Here is a 16,680-nt window from a genome sequence, read left to right as displayed (position 1 = left end):
TGCTTATCTGTGGCACTGTACCACATAGTACTGACAGGACATATACAGAGAAGGGTAGCACGAATAGTCACAGGTTCGTTTGACCCGCAGGAGATTGTCACTGAGATGTTGAAAAAAATGAACTGGCAGTCTCTTGAAGATAGATGGAAACTACCCCGAGAAAAGTCGACTAACAAAGTTTCAAGAAGCGGCTTTAAATTATAACTCTAGAAATAAACTACAACGCCCTTCGTATCGCTCCAATAGGAATCGTGAGGATAAGATTAGATTAATTACAGCAAGCACATAGACGTTTAAACAACTTCGGTTCTTTTCGTGAGGGATCAACTCCGTGGATTGTTGCATGTCAGGTGCTAGACAAAAAAGTGTGTGTGCGCGTGTGCGTGTACATATCATCTATGCTCACCGTGGTAATGCAGCATCTGTGGGCACGCGCAGAAACTTGACGCGCATACTCAGCAGCTGGTTTTTCCAGAGACACTAGCTTCAGTAGTCACCAGTCAGTGCAGGCTCGACAGCGGAGGAGGTGGGTGAGGAAGTGTCATGTGGAGGTTGTGGTACAAACAATAATTTTATGTGAAAATCATTGGTACAGGCTCTTGTAATTGTGTCATGACATCCCGCCTAAAGCAGCGGGCATGGAGGATATTAACAGGCATAGCGTGCTTTGCCTTCGTACTATATTTCATTGGAAGCGGTAGTAGAGGTATGTATTTCAGACACGATCCGTTGTAGCGGTCGTAAGGAAATTATGTTGTATTAAAGTGTTTGTGTTCCAGCCAGAATTAAATTAAGTATTCATTTCATTGGAAACAAGGCAATGTGGTAAAAACCTTTGCCGGTTGTGCTCATATTTAATTGGACGCTTCCATTCTGATCTAAACGCTTCCTAAGGAAATGACATTTGATAATGCTCCTTTAAAAGAGATTCCTATGCCTATAGCATGTAACTAACCGCAGTTCTGTGATAAATATCATTTTTATCAGTGTAAATTTTAAGCAAGCAGTAGTAAATTTACATATATATAACTTATTAAGAAGGGGGCACCCCTTTGGCTACTGTTACAGAGTTCATTGTATACTGTGTAAACAGAAACAGTGCTAGCAGTTTGGTGATACGTAAGTGTTAATACACCGTGCAGAATTTTTCTCACTGTTGATTCTCTATGTTGTGTATCTTTGCTCGTTCGGTGGTAGTTCTTCGTGATGGACCACGGAACACGATGAGTGAATGTATTTTTTACATTACTTTCCAATGGCGATTACTAGCTTCTGCTGGATAGGTGTCAAAAGTTTTCATTTTTTTTTTTATTGGTCGTATCGGATTATACTTCATCTTATGATGAGGCCTAGAATCGAACCTATGCAACATAGCCCATGCATTTTATATTCATTTAATTGTATTTGCATTTAAAGCCGGTCAAATGTAAACATTTTTTAGTATTACTCTTACTAAAAATCGTTTCGTGCTGAGTTATAAGTAGGCCACATCTTTGCTATCATCTGCGTCCATACCCTCCAAACTGTTGTGAACTGCACTCTTGTAGCATTAAGCCAAAAACTCACCAAAATCCTGATAAAATATGCAGATTCTGTGTGCGCGCGCATAACATGTTGTTTAGTTTTGTTCCTGCCTGATATGCACATTTTTGGTGCAGTGTGGTGTTGCAATGACTAACATGCATGTCACTGTTTGACCTGTTACTGTGATCGTGGACAGTTTTGTTTTGAGTAAAAGTGTGTGCGTAACTATGTCTGATATATAAATGCAGGGAAGGGGTAGGATTTTTAAACCATTAGAGAAGAGTTCGCATGGTTTCTTGTCGCTTGCTCGTGTCATTGTTCTTAAAATTGCCCGTTGTTTTGTGAACGTAAAATGTACCATACCTCAATAATGAAAATTCACAAGCAGAGTATACAGTCTTGTTTCAACAGTAGTGTTGCAATGAAATCTTACTATTTAGGGATGTGTGGTATGAGAACACCATTTAAGATTATATTTTTAATGTGTATAGCAAGGAATAGTTTAAGTAACAGCAATAATTCACCTGCTGCCAGTGTCTGTTTTTGTTACACATACATGGGTTTGCAATTATGTTTCCATCACAAGCATATGTTGTCACAAAGTGTGTTTATATACCCTGCATGAAAAAGACTATTTGTACAATAACAGAATTTAAAAACTGTCCTAACTATTAGTTTTTCATAGTAATGCCATTCATGTTGTATGTGTAGGCCTATTGTTGGACATGTACTCTATAGTGAAAAAATTTTAAAAGCATTAGTAATAATAATGGGCAGTTACATGTATCTTGCTGCTGCTGTTGTTGTTTTTAATCGAAAGATTGGTTTGATGTGGCTCTCCATACTACTGTCCTGTGGAAACCTTTTCATCTCCAAGTAACTACTGCAACCTGCAACCTTCAGCCTTCTGACTGTCTAATGTACTCATCTATTGGTCTCCCTCTAAGATTTTTACCCCCTATGCTTCTGTCCAGTACTAAGTCAGTGACTGCTTGATGTCTCAGAATGTGTCCTACCAACTGATTCCTTCTTCTAGTCAGGTTGTGCCATGAATTTCTCTTCTCCCCAGTTCTGTTCAGTACCTTCTCATTAGTTACATGATCTACCCATCTAATATTCAGCATTCTTCTGTAGCAAAAAGTTTCAAAAGCTTTTACCCTCTCCTTGTCTAATCTGTTTATTGTCCACGTTTCACTTCCACGTATGGCTGCACTCCATACAAATACTTTCAGAAAGGACATCCTGACACGTAAAAATATATTCAGTGTTAACAAATTATTATTCTTCAGAAACACTTCCCTTGTCACTGCCAATCTACATTTTATATCCTCCCTACTTCGACCGTCATCTGTTATTTTGCTGCCCAAATAGCAAAACTCATTTACTGTTTAGTGTCTCATTTCCTAATCTAATTCCCTCAGCATCACCTGATTTAATTAGAATACACTCCATTATGCTAACGTTGCTTTTGTTGTTCATCTTATACCCTCCTTTCAAGACACTGTCCATTCTGTTCAACTGCTCTTCCAAGTCCTTTGCTGTCTCTGACAGAATTGCAATGTCATCGGCTAACCTCAGAGTTTTCATTCCTTCTCCCTGGAATTTAATTCCTATTCCAATTTTTTCTTTTGTGTCCTTCATTGCATGTCCAATATACAAATTGAATAACATCAGGGATAGCCTACAATCTTATCTCACTCCCTTCTCAACCACCGATTCCCTTTTGTGCCCCTCAACTCTGTCTTCTGGTTTCTGTACAAATTGTAAATAGTCTTTCGTTCCCTGTATTTTACTGCTGCCACCTTTAGAATTTGAAAGAGAGTATTCCAGTAAACATTGTCAAAAGCTTGCTCTAAGTCTAAAAATTCTGTAAACATGGGTTTGCCTTTCCTTAACCTATTTTCTCTGAGAAGTCGTATGATGAGTATTGCCTCTTATGTTCCTACAGTTCTCCAGAATCCAAACTGATCTTCCCGATGTTGTCTTCTAAGAGTTTTCTCATTCTTCTGTAAAGTATTCATATTAGTATTTTGCAGCCATGACTTATTAAACTGATAGTTTGGAAATTTCACACCTGTCAACACCTGCTTTCTTTGGAATTGGTATTATAATATTGTTCTTGAAGTATGAGGGTATTTCACCTGTCTTAGACATCTTGCTCACCAGATGGAAGAGTTTAGTCATGGCTGGCTCACCCAAGGCTATCAGTACCTCTAACAGAATGTTGTCTACTCCCGGGACTTTGTTTTGACTTAAGGCTTTCGGAAAGGTCTCTTTAATTTTCCTATAGGTAGCAACTATCTTGCCTCCTAGTGATACATGCTTCGTACTTCTGCTGCTGCCTTCACATCTCTCAAAGCTACCCATTCTTCTTCTGCATTCGTTTCCCCTGTTCTTGTAGATCGTTCCCTAATGCTCCCTCTGAATCTCTCTACAACCTCTAGTTCTTTGTTTATCTAGGACCCATCTCCTTAAATTCCTGCCTTTTTGCAGTTTCTACAGTTCATAACCAATAAATTGTGGTCAGATTCCACATATGCCATTGGAAATGTCTTAAAAATTTAAAACCTGGTACTGAAATCACTGTCTTACCATTATATAATCAACTGAAACCTTACAGAGTTTCCAGGTATCTTTCACACTTACAACCTTTCTTCATGAACCACATGTTAACTGTGAATCTTTCATGATTCTTAAACCAAGTGTTAGCTATGATTATATTATGCTCTGTGCAAAATTCTACCAGGTGGCTTCCTCTTTTATTCCTTCCCCCCAGTCCATATTCACCTACTACTTTTCCTTCTCTTCCTTTTCCTACTATCCAATTCCAGTCCCCCCAGGACTATTAATTTTTCTTCTCCCTTAACTACCTGAATAATTTATTTTATGTCATCATACAGTTCCCCAATCTCCCCCTCCTCATCTGCGAAGCTACTTGGCATATAAACTTGGGCTACTGTGGTGGGTGTGGGCTTCGTGCCTGTCTTGGCTACAATAATGCGTTCACTATGCTGTTTGTAGTAGCTTATCCGCACTCCTATTTTTATTCATTATTATACCTACTCCTGCATTACCCCTATTTGATTTTGTATTTATAACCCTGTAATCACGTGACCAGAAGTCCCGTTCCTCCTGCCACTGAACTTCACTAATTCTCACTACATCTAACTTCAACCTTTTCGTTTCCCTTTTTAAATTTTCTAACATACCTGCCGGATTAAGGGATCTGGCATTCCACGCTCTGATCTGTAGAATGCCAATTTTGTTTCTTCTTATAACGCCGTTGTCCTGAGTAGACCCTGCCCACACATGGGGGGAATATTTTACCTCCAGAATATTTTACCCAAGTGGACGCCATTATCATTTAAGCATATAATAGAGCTGCATGCCCTTGAGAAAAATTAAGCCTGTAGTTTCCCCTTACTTTCAGTTTGCAGTACCAGCACAGCAAGGCCATTTTGTTGATGGTGATACAAGGGCAGATTAGTCAATCATTCAAGCTGTTGTCTTGCAACTACTGAAAAGGCTGCTGCCTCTCTTCAGGAACCATACATTTGCCTGGCCTCTCAACAGATACCCCTCCGTTATGGTTGCACCTACGGTAGAGCTATCTGTATTGCTGAGGCATGCAGGTCTCCCCACCAATGGCAAGGTCCATGGCTAACAGGGGTGGGGGACATTATCCTACCATATCTTTTTTTTTCCGTGATGTACAGACAGTGTAACTCCACCCTGACAGTGGGCTCAGTTAGGCAAGGTGTGCCATGTCCAACTGAAGCTTCTCATTGACTAGACAGCATAGCAGTACCAGATTGTAGATGTGTCGATTGGTATGTCTCACCCCCCCCTGCTGACATTTCCTGTGGCATGAAGATTGGATTATTTAGCAGGCCAGTCAAAACATAAGTGTTTGCTTGCAGGCTAGTGAGCATATTTTGTCATCTTTGAAGAGTGGAGTGCTCACTGCATATCATGAAGATGTAGAAGAAAGAGCAGAACTTGGTCACCCAGGATGCTGCAGGAAATACCGAATTTCACTTTCATGCACCTCTGAAATGTCACAGAACCACATCCAGTGTGAAACACACCCTCTACACATGGTGGGTTAAGTGCCTTGTTGGGCCACTGGTGCACCAAGCACCTTGAATCATTTCAAAATAGGTGAATTCGTGGCTCCTAAGTAAACACTACACACCTCCAGTCAGTTTCTGTGTTGTTCGGTCCATTATAGACATGCAGCTTGGTACCAATATGAGCAGTTGCTTGTTGTGAGGTACCAGACTCTGTATGCCCACTACATGCTGTTTCCTGCCATATTAACTTGGAAACTCATTCAGATCGATACATCCCCCCAGGGGGTCCACAACTCTTTTGTGGACACGTGTGTAGCGAGCACGGGACCCCGAGCTAATGTGGCCCTCCTTCCTTTCCGGGCTGCATACCTTCCCTTCCCTTTCCGCATCCCTCCCTGTCCCCCATCTTCGCCCCCCCCCCCCCCTCACCGCTGGCTCTTTCCTTCCCTTTCTCCCCCTCTGGGAGTATGATTTGTGCCTACGTCCGGAGACGGACGCTCGAAACTTTTCCAACTTACTTGCTTTCTACACTTACAAGTCCTCGTCCTTCCTCTATCCTTCTCTTTTCCTTCCCTCTTCTCCTTGCCCTTTTCTCCGCTGCGGCGTTTGAGACCCCTCTTCTTTCCTTTCCCTTTCTCTTTTTTCCTCCCTGTGCGTGTCTGAAGGCCGACCCACGCACTTCCATGCGTAGCCGGTGACGGGGTAACGCGTAATTCCCCGCCCCGGGTAGACAGGTAGGACACGTACGTACCCCCTGGTAACGGCCAGGCCCAGGGAGGGGTGATTACCCGAGCTGATACCTTCCGAAAGTGCCGATTGGTCCCTCCGTCCGTTTGTCGGGAGGTGTGACCTGAGGTGTGAACAATCACCTAAGGCGGGTGTGCCCTCGGTGAGGGCCCCCACAAGGGAGGAGCGCGCCATCGGAGACGCCGGTAATCATGGGGGATTCTTCCGCAATGGTTTCCTCACCTTCCACTATGTCTGCTCACAAACGTAAGTTCACTGAGTCTCAGCCACAGACGGTTCTTCCATCGTTGCCACAGTTCCTTGTTGTTTCTCGGTCTGACGAAGGTCACGACTTTTCCACGGTCAACCCTTTCATTATTCAGAAAGGTGTCGACGCAATTGCGGGTCCTGTAAAGTCTTGTTCCAGATTACGGAATGGCACCCTGTTGTTAGAAACACACAGTGCCCTCCAGGCTCAAAAATTGCTGCGTACTTCTCTGCTCCACACCTTCCCTGTCCGGGTGGAACCGCACCGTACCTTAAATTCCTCACGTGGAGTCGTTTATACACGCTCCCTCGATGGATTGTCTGGCGAAGAAATTCAGCACTATCTGTCTGACCAAGGCGTCACGGCTGTTCATCGGGTTATGAAAAGGGTTGACTCGAACATCATTCCAACCCGCACTGTCTTCTTGACATTTGACAAAGTTCAACTCCCATCAAAAATCAAAGCAGGCTATGAGATAATTTCCGTTCGCCCTTATGTCCCAAACCCTACGCGTTGCTATCGATGTCAGCGGTTCAATCACACCAGCCAGTCCTGTTCCAATCCGGCCAAATGTGTTACGTGTGGCAGGGATGCCCATGAGGGTGCTTGTCCACCTCCATCCCCTCGCTGCATCAACTGTATGGGTGACCACGCTGCTTCCTCTCGAGATTGCCCTGTTTTTAAGGACGAAAAGCTGATCCAGGAAATAAGAGTGAAGGAAAAGGTGTCGACCTTTGCTGCTCGAAAGTTACTCGCCAGTCGACAGCCCACCGTGCCTCAGAAAGGAAAATACAGCACTGTCCTTGCTTCTCCTCGGCCAACAAAGGAGGCGGCCACGCAGACTTGCGACCTCACATTTAGTACCACGGTCGTCAGATCGGCCAGCGCAAAGATCGCCCGTTCAACCTCACCTCTTTCGCCTGCCCACTCTATGGCTCACCCTTCGTCGGGTTCTGCTAAATCTCGAGCCCAAAAGTCGGACGCCAAGTCTTCAAAAAAAGAGCATTCTCGTGAAGAGTTTTTACGTACTGCAACTTCACAACCATCGGTTCCTCCTTCATCTAAACATACCTCCAAGAAGGCTACGAAGAAACACAGTTCCTCTCCTTCTCCGCCAAGGCGTGTCCCATCTACAGCACCACCTGGTGGAAATCGCCCTCGGCCATCTTCTGTGTCGCCGAGGCGCACTGTTGGTGGCCGGTCAACTGGCCGATCGTTGGTGGCAGGAGCTGCTCCTGACCAACCTATGGATCAGGATCTTCTGCCTTCGACTGAATGCCATTCCATGCTGTCGGTCGCAAGCTCTGAGCAGTCGTTGAGTTGACAGCACCCTTGGTCATGTTCCTCCATTTTCTGTTCACCCTATGTCCATTATCCACTGGAATATCCGCGGCATTCGCGCCAATCGGGAGGAATTGTTGATCCTCTTACGATCCTACTCGCCGGTCATCTTCTGTCTTCAGGAAACAAAGCTGCGTCCCCATGACCGCTTTGTTCTCCCTCATTTTCAGTCCGTCCGATATGACCTCCCCTCTGTTGAAGGCACTCCAGCCCATGGAGGACTCATGATTCTGCTCCATGATACTCTCCATTATCACCCAATCCCCTTAAACACTTCCTTCCAAGCTGTCGCCGTCCGTCTTTCCCTTTCTGGATACACGTTCTCTCTTTGTACGGTATACATTCCATCGTCTACACCAGTGGCACGAGCTGATCTCCTTCATCTTCTTGATCAGCTTCCACCCCCCTATTTGCTGGTTGGGGACTTCAATGCCCACCACCCGCTTTGGGGATCTCCACATCCTTGTCCACGTGGCTCACTATTGCTAGATGTCTTCCACCAAGCGGATCTAGTCTGCCTCAACACTGGGGTCCCCACAGTTTTGTCTGCCTCCACGGCAAATTCATCCCATTTGGACCTTGCGGTCGGTACTGTTCTGCTAGCTCGGCACTTCGAATGGTTCGCCCTTGATGATACACACTCGAGTGACCACTTTCCATGTGTTCTTCGACTGCAGCCTCAACTGCCATATATGCGCTCGCGACGCTGGAAGTTTGCCCAAGCCGATTGGACACTTTTTTCGTCTCTAGCGACATTCGATGACCGTCGCTTTCCCAGCGTCGACGATGAGGTCACACATTTTACCGACGTTATTCTCACAGCTGCGGAACGTTCAATACCACGCACCTCCGAATTGCTCCGGCGCCCTCCAGTTCCTTGGTGGAACGAGGCGTGCCGTGACGCAATACGTGAGCGGCGACGTGCTCTTCGCATTTTCCGTCACCATCCAACTTTGTCCAACTGTATCCAATATAAGCAGCTCCGTGCGCGATGCCGTCGCGTCATCCGCGATAGCAAGAAGGCAAGCTGGAAATTCTTTACTAGCTCATTTAACAACTTCACTCCCTCCTCGGAAGTTTGGAGTCGGCTTCGACGGTTCTCAGGCGCGCCTAGTTTCTCCCCGGTCTCTGGGCTCACTGTCGCGCATGATACCTTAGTGGACCCCGTCGCAATTTCTGACTCATTGGGTCAGCACTTTGCTGAGATTTCGAGCTCTTCAAATTACCCGCCAGCGTTCCTCCCGAAGAAACGTGCAGCGGAAGTGCGACATCTTGCTTTCTCCTTTCAAAATCGCGAAAGCTACAATACTGTTTTCTCCATGCGCGAACTCCAACATGCACTCTCTTCTTCTCGCTCGTCCGCCCCAGGACCGGATGGTATCCATGTCCAAATGTTGCTGCATTTATCAACCCATAGCCTGCGTTACCTCCTTCGCCTTTATAATCGAATTTGGACCGACAGTACCTTTCCCAGGCGATGGCGGGAAGCTATTGTCGTTCCCGTTCCGAAACCTGGAAAGGACAAACATCTCCCCTCTAGCTATCGCCCCATTTCTCTCACGAGTAGTGTCTGTAAGGTTTTGGAGCGTATGGTGAATTACCGTTTAGCTTGGTGGCTGGAGTCCCGCAGTCTTTTAACACCAGCCCAATGCGGATTCCGAAAGCATCGTTCTGCTGTTGACCATCTTGTTGCTCTCTCCACTTATATCATGAACAATTTTCTCCAGAAACGCCAAACGGTAGCAATATTTTTTGATCTGGAGAGAGCGTACGATACCTGTTGGAGGACAGGCATCCTCCGCACACTGTTCTCTTGGGGCTTTAGAGGCCAGCTGCCCCTTTTTCTTCGCGAATTTATGGCAGAGCGCACATTTAGGGTGCGGGTGAACACTACTCTCTCCCGTACTTTCTCCCAAGAAAACGGGGTACCCCAGGGCTCCGTGCTGAGTGTTGTACTGTTTGCCATTGCCATTAATCCAATTATGGATTGTCTCCTTCCTGATGTCTCGGGCTCCCTCTTTGTGGACGATTTTGCGATCTACTACAGCTCTCAACGGACCAGCCTTCTTGAAAGACGTCTTCAAGGATGTCTCGATCGCCTCCACTCGTGGAGCATCGAAACCGGCTTCCGTTTCTCACCCAGTAAGACCGTTTGTGTTAATTTTTGGCGACGTAAGGAGTTTCTTCCGCCCTCCTTACATCTAGGTCCTGTCAACCTTCCGTTTTCCGACGTCACTAAATTCTTGGGTCTTATGTTTGACAGAAAACTGTGCTGGTCCTCCCACGTTTCCTATCTTTTGGCTCGCTGTCTGCGTTCCCTTACCACCCTCCGTGTCCTGAACGGTACCTCTTGGGGGGCGGACCGAGTGGTCCTTCTCCGCCTCTATCGCGCCTTAGTGCGCTCGAAATTGGATTATGGAAGCATAGTCTACTCCTCTGCTCGGCCGTCTATTCTTCGGCGTCTCGACTCTATCCACCACCGTGGATTACGTTTAGTGTCTGGAGCTTTTTACACCAGCCCTGTGGAAAGCCTTTATGCTGAGACTGCTGAACCTCCGCTGTCCAATCGGCGGGCAGTCCTTCTGAGTCGTTATGCTAGCCATCTGTCTTCCATGCCTGCTAATCCAGCCCATAACCTTTTTTTCGACGCCTCCTTTGATGTCGGGTATGCAGGCCGCTCCTCCTCCCTACTACCCCCGGGAGTCCGCTTCCGTCAACTGCTCCATTCTCTTTCCTTCCGCTTTCCTAAAACCTTCTTGACAATTTGGGGTACAGCACCGCCTTGGCTCCGTCCCCGGATCGACTTGCTCAGAGACCTATGTCAATTTCCCAAGGATGGTACCCCTACACTTGTTTACCGTCGGGCATTTGCTGCTCTATGTGCACAAATGACGGAAGCCACATTTATTTACACCGATGGCTCAAAAACATCGTTAGGTGTAGGGAGTGCCTATATTGTTGGCGACACCCCAAATCACTTTCGGCTTCCCGACCAGTGTTCGGTTTATACTGCGGAGCTTTACGCTGTTCTCCAGGCTGTCCACTACATCCGCCGCCATCAGCGGATACAGTACGTAATCTGCTCAGATTCTCTCAGCTCTCTCCTAAGTCTCCAAGCTCTTTACCCTGTGCACCCTCTGGTCCACCGGATTCAGGACTGTCTGCGCGTGCTCCACCTGGGGGGCGTCTCAGTGGCGTTCCTCTGGCTCCCGGGACACGCTGGTATCTGTGGAAATGAGGCGGCCGATATAGCGGCCAAGGCTGCAGTCTCCCTTCCTCGGCCAGCTCTTCAGTCTCTTCCGTTTACCGATCTACGGAGCGGTTTATGTCGCCAAGTTACTCATTTATGGCATGCGCATTGGTCAACACTTCCCCACAATAAATTGCGGGAAATTGCGCTTGGACCTCTTCCTCCCGAACGCGTCGTCGGGAGGAGGTAATTTTAGCTCGACTCCGGATAGGGCACTGTCTTTTTAGTCATCGACATCTTTTAAGCGGTGATCCTCCCCCACTCTGTCCCCACTGCTCTCAGCTGTGGACGGTCAGACACCTTTTAATTGAATGCCCCTATTTTAATCCGTTACGCTCCCGTCTACAGCTATCGCCTGATCTATCGTCGATTTTAGCAGATGACATGCGCTCAGCTGACCGCGTTCTACAGTTTATTAGTGACAGTGAAATGACGTCAGTCATTTGAAGCTTTTTTTTTTTTTTTGGGGACAACCAACCCCTTTCTATAGTGGACTTTTAAGCATTCCTTCTGCCTTTAGTTTCTCAAATTTTCTGACTTTGTTTCCATTGCTGCTGATTTTAAATTTCGTTTTTTTCCTGTTTTCTACGTCACGGGCTGGGCGCTAATGACCACAAAAAAAAAAAAAAAAAAAAAAAAATCGATACATGTGCACTGACAACAACAGTTCCTGTTGGGTCTGAAACCAGATGTAATTGAAGAGGTGTAACACTCTTCTCTGCTCACTGTAATTTAGGATCTTTTTATGACCACTCTCCTTACATCTTGTTACATTTCTCCAAGTGGTACACAGCTCCTTGTAGATATGTTGAACAGTCCATGTTGATACACTGGCAAATCGGGCAACTTCTTTCACATTCAGGACATGGGAACATCCAAGCACAATACCTCCTGTTTGCTATTTTGCCACGTCTCCACATCAACACATCTTATTGAACTGATTCCATACAACCATCTGCCACATACACACGGCTTGACTACAGTGACTTGTCAGCGATGACCACATGACTGCCTCGTTCCAGTTCTACACCATCTTGAGTGCAGTCTGCCCCTTTAAGGGAGTCACTAATATTTTGTCCAGTGAGCTTATGTACTGATAAGTGTTTGTCTCTGTGCAGAAAATAGTAGCTGCATTTAAATGCTTAACAATGAATAATAGATACATCATTCTCCTTGGAACTTAAGTGCGTTCATCAACAGATGATTTGATATATGTATCTATTTGTTTCCCTGGCTCCTCCTATATATTTTCTGTTGCGCCCCCCCCCCCCCCCCCCCTGCGTACACACACACACACACACACACACACACACACACACACACACAGTATTTGTATGGAGTGTAGCCATGTATGGAAGTGAAACATGTACGATAAATAGTTTGGACAAGAAGAGAATAGGAGTTTTCAAAATGTGGTGCTACAGAAGAATGCTGAAGATTAGATGGCTAGATCACATAACTAATGAGGAGGTATTGAATAGAATTGGGGAGAAGAGGAGTTTGTGGCACAACTTCTCTAGTAGAAGGGATTGGTTGGTAGGACATGTTCCGAGGCATCAAGGGATCACCAATTTAGTACTGGAGGGCAGCATATAGGGTAAAAATCGTGGAGGGAGACCAAGAGATGAATACACTAAGCAGATTCAGAAGGATGTAGGTTGCAGTAGGTGCTGGGAGATGAAGCAGCTTGCACAGGATAGAGTAGCATGGAGAGCTGCATCAAACCAGTCTCTGGACTGAAGACAACAACAACACTGATGATTGCCATGTTGAACTGTGTGCATCCTATTTCTTGATACAGTGGACTAAGCACAATGAACAAATGAAATTAATTACTGTTGTATCGAGAAATGTTATCATTTATACCTTTCACTTGTTTCTTTAAGATATGTCAGCAGCATATATATTTTACTACTTTATACATTTCCAGCTTTTGGCAGGTCATTTTCGCAAATACAATTGGTCCAAATATGATCCAAAATGTCGCACATGCAGAAGAGATTTTTCAGGGTGTCATATTCTATTGATGAGAGGTGGGTCAATCATTTTAGATAGCCCTTGGGCTAGCGACCATTTGTATGCCTATTGGAAGAACTGTCATACTGTAGCTACCCAATAGTGTCAGGCTCAAAATTTAAACATTAGACTCTTTTTCTAGCCCACACAAATTGAGCAATTCAATTGGTTCTTTTGCATTATGTTGGTCTAGGGTAGGCATCTTATAAAAGGACTGTTTGTTCATGGGTGGATCCTGAGAAAACCCGAAAAACCATGACTTCTGTAATGAATTGTACCATTTAAGGGGATGACCACATCGGTAATTTCTATTCATGGCTGATTGTCACAGTTTTTTACCATATGTTCTTAAGATGTTAGAGAACCATGCAAACTTTACTTAGATATCGTTATATATTGCCAAGCTTCAGAGATTCAAAGTTACCATACCTGTGCATACAGTATCCAGTCAGATGCATACTGTGTTTTCAGTAGCCATTTTTACACCAGTAAAACTTTGATATGCTTTTTTGTATTATGGGCATGTCTATACAAGCTTTCCGGACCTGGAAATTATTCGATGGTGGCCCCTGGTAGTGTAAACTCCTTCCAAAAAAATTATTTTGTCATATGAGATTCTTTATATTTGCAAATAAAACACCTTTTTTTTGTACTGTAGGTGTAGCCTAAAAATGTTGTGCATTTCTGTGTAAAGTAGTGTAAAATGACCTCGAATTGTATGAGAGAGTTTTGTTTTAACCCTATACAATGCATGCTTATTTTTTCTTTGTGTGTGTCAGAGTATATAGACAAGCTGTCAAAACTTCACTGACCTCCAGGACTTGATATATGTTAGCAGCACTCTCTGGTATAAGGGGCAGTGAAATTAAAACTGAACACCTAGCACAGTGGAACCATGGAATGGTTCTATTCAAAAGTAATCACCACATGCATTAAAATATCTCGAGGATCTCAACAGGCCTCTGCCTCGTGATGACTGGGTGTTGTGTGATGTCCTTAGGTTAGTTAGGTTTAAGCAGTTCTAAGTTCTAGGGGACTGATGACCATAGATGTTAAGTCCCATAGTGCTCAGAGCCATTTGAACCATCTCAACAGGCATAGGGACCATGCAATCAAAGGAGGAGGTTATCATGACCTTACCAGAACTTCTGTGAACAGCTTTGGTTTTTTGGGGAAGGGGCTGGAGGGGGAATGTGGCACAGTTTCCACTGTTGGCTTTGCCATTTACCCTCAGGCTGTCTGAATTTTGTCAGATGGAATCATCCTGTTGCATGATAATGCCCATTCCCATACTGCCAATTGGGCAAAGGCTACACTTCAGTGATTTAGTTGGGAAGCACTGCAACATCTTCCATATGGTCCGTATCTTTCACCGTGTGATTTTCAAATATTCAGCGACCTGAATAAAGGCTTAGGTGAACATTGGTTTCAGTCTGACGAGGAAATGCAAGAATGGGTGTGGTTGTGGGGCTGTCAGTGGGTAATCACATTCTACGAAACAGGACTTGGTCATCTTGTCTCGCAGTGGGATAAATTTCTAAATGAGTGTGGTGATTACTGTTGGATGGAATCGTGCCATGGTCGTGTTGTGGTGAAGTTCAGTTTTCATTTGACTGCCCCTCCTATAACAGGGAAAAGAAGGGAGTCAGCTGAAACATGCTCTTGCCGGAGTGCAAAAAAGGCAAATATGCTTCTCTTTAAAATGCTGTCACTTCTTCCACTTCCTGCGCTGAAATAGTACCAGAGAGACAATGACAGTGGAAGAGAGACTGATGGTCAGTGAGAAAGAGTGGCAGTGATATGTAGGCATGTCGGTTCTGGCCCCCATCGGACTGGTGAACTTTAATGCGAAAAAATTCGCCCACTTGCCCCCATCCACTATACCCATGTGTTAAAATTTGCTGGTCTAGAGCTCAAAGCCACGAGCAAACCATCCTCAAGGACACAGGGAGAGGAGACAATTGTGGTTGAAGAGATACAGTAGACTGTCAATTGGAAAGAAAGATAATTGAATTGGGAGAGAAAAGGGAGACCGACTACATAAAATGGTTTAAGCAGGAGCATTGTTCAGTTGCAGGAAGTATCGATCATAATGATGTGTTTTACTTCATCACATTGAAATTAAGTTACACTTTTTTTTGATACTGCATTTTATCTTCACATACCACTATCTGTTTTGCAATACTGACTTATTTTTATCTTATGCCATAATTGTACAGTTTCTCTGACATAAGAGGTGTGACTGCAAAGTTTGAAGAATGGATCTGCTACTGCTTACTGGGTTGGCGGGCAGGTACACAGAGGGTGGGGAGGGAGTCATTGTCTTGTCCTTGAACACCATCTGACAGGAAACTGCATTTCCTTTATTCAGTTCATTATGGCAGCTGGTTGAATGCGGGTCTGTTAGGGCTTGTTTGCGGATTCTGTCCGCGTGAAAATGGACATAAAAACGGAGCAACGAGTTTGTGTGAAATTTTGTTTTAAAACCGGGAAATCAGCTTCCGAGACTTATGAACTATTCAAAAAAGCTTTTGGAGGTAATTGTATGAGCCAGTCAAATGTTTTTGTCTGGTTCAATAGATTTAAAAATGGCCCGAATCATTCAAAGATGAACCATGGTCCAGCCATCCTTCCACCTCAAAAATGAATGAAAATGCTGTGAAAGTTAATGACTTAGTGCTCCCTGATCGTAGACTTACTATTAGGGAGATGGCTGATGAACTTAATTTAAGTTTCTATGCAGTTCAGTCAATTCTAACTGAAGATCTGAACATGCGTCCAGTGTCAGCAAAATTCATTCCAAAAGTGTTGTCAAGTGACTAGAGACAATACCGACTTGAAATGTGCCAAGAACTGATTAATCAGACTAAAAATGACCCACATTTGTTGAATAGGGTAATTACAGGTGACAAATCGTGTGTATATGGATATGATCCTGAAACCAAAGTGCAGTCTTCGCAGTGGAAGACTCCAAGTTCACCACAACCAAAAGAAGCACAGCAAAGACAGTCAAAGGTGAAGACAATGTTGGTGATTTTTTCAATTCTACTGGTACTGTCCATCATTAAATTACCCCTAGAGGACAGACAATTAACCAGAAATACTACAAATGTGTCCTTGAGCGTCTGCGCGAAAAGGTGCGGAAGAAAAGGCCTGCATTGTGGAAAGAAAGGAGTTGGGTGCTACACCATGACAGTGCTTCGGCTCATTGGGCCTTCTCCATCGTTGAATTTTTGACCAAATTCAAAATTCCTGGGCTTCCACAACTGCCATATTCACTGATTTGGCCCCTGTGGACTTCTGTTTCCTAAGCTGAAATTTTCACTGAAAGGGAAGCAACTTGACTCGATTGAAAACATCAAGGCAAATATGAAGAGTGTCCTTAACACACTTCAGGAAAAAAATTTCCTGAAATATTTCCAAAAGTGGAAACACCGTTGGAGTTGATGTGTTCAGTCAGAAGGGGACTATTTTGAAGGAGA

At 44.6% G+C, this 16,680-nt stretch overlaps 1 protein-coding gene across 1 annotated transcript in view; it reads left to right on the top strand.

Annotated features, from left to right (window-relative positions):
* Positions 1-476: 476 nt before the first annotated feature.
* Positions 477-16,680, top strand: part of LOC126481332 (galactosylgalactosylxylosylprotein 3-beta-glucuronosyltransferase I) — a 53,531-nt gene continuing 37,327 nt past the window's right edge. Inside the window, exon 1 of the mRNA XM_050105005.1 lies at positions 477-706. Within this exon, the coding sequence (XP_049960962.1) occupies positions 613-706 (94 nt within the window). The 5' untranslated portion in view covers positions 477-612. The remainder of the gene's footprint in view (positions 707-16,680) is intronic.

This window comes from Schistocerca serialis, chromosome 5 (genome assembly GCF_023864345.2).
Source record: "Schistocerca serialis cubense isolate TAMUIC-IGC-003099 chromosome 5, iqSchSeri2.2, whole genome shotgun sequence".
In the NCBI taxonomy this organism is placed as follows: Eukaryota; Metazoa; Arthropoda; class Insecta; order Orthoptera; family Acrididae; genus Schistocerca; species Schistocerca serialis.
The sequence above is the reverse complement of the archived record's forward strand: the minus strand, read 5'-3'. Positions and strand labels throughout refer to the sequence as shown.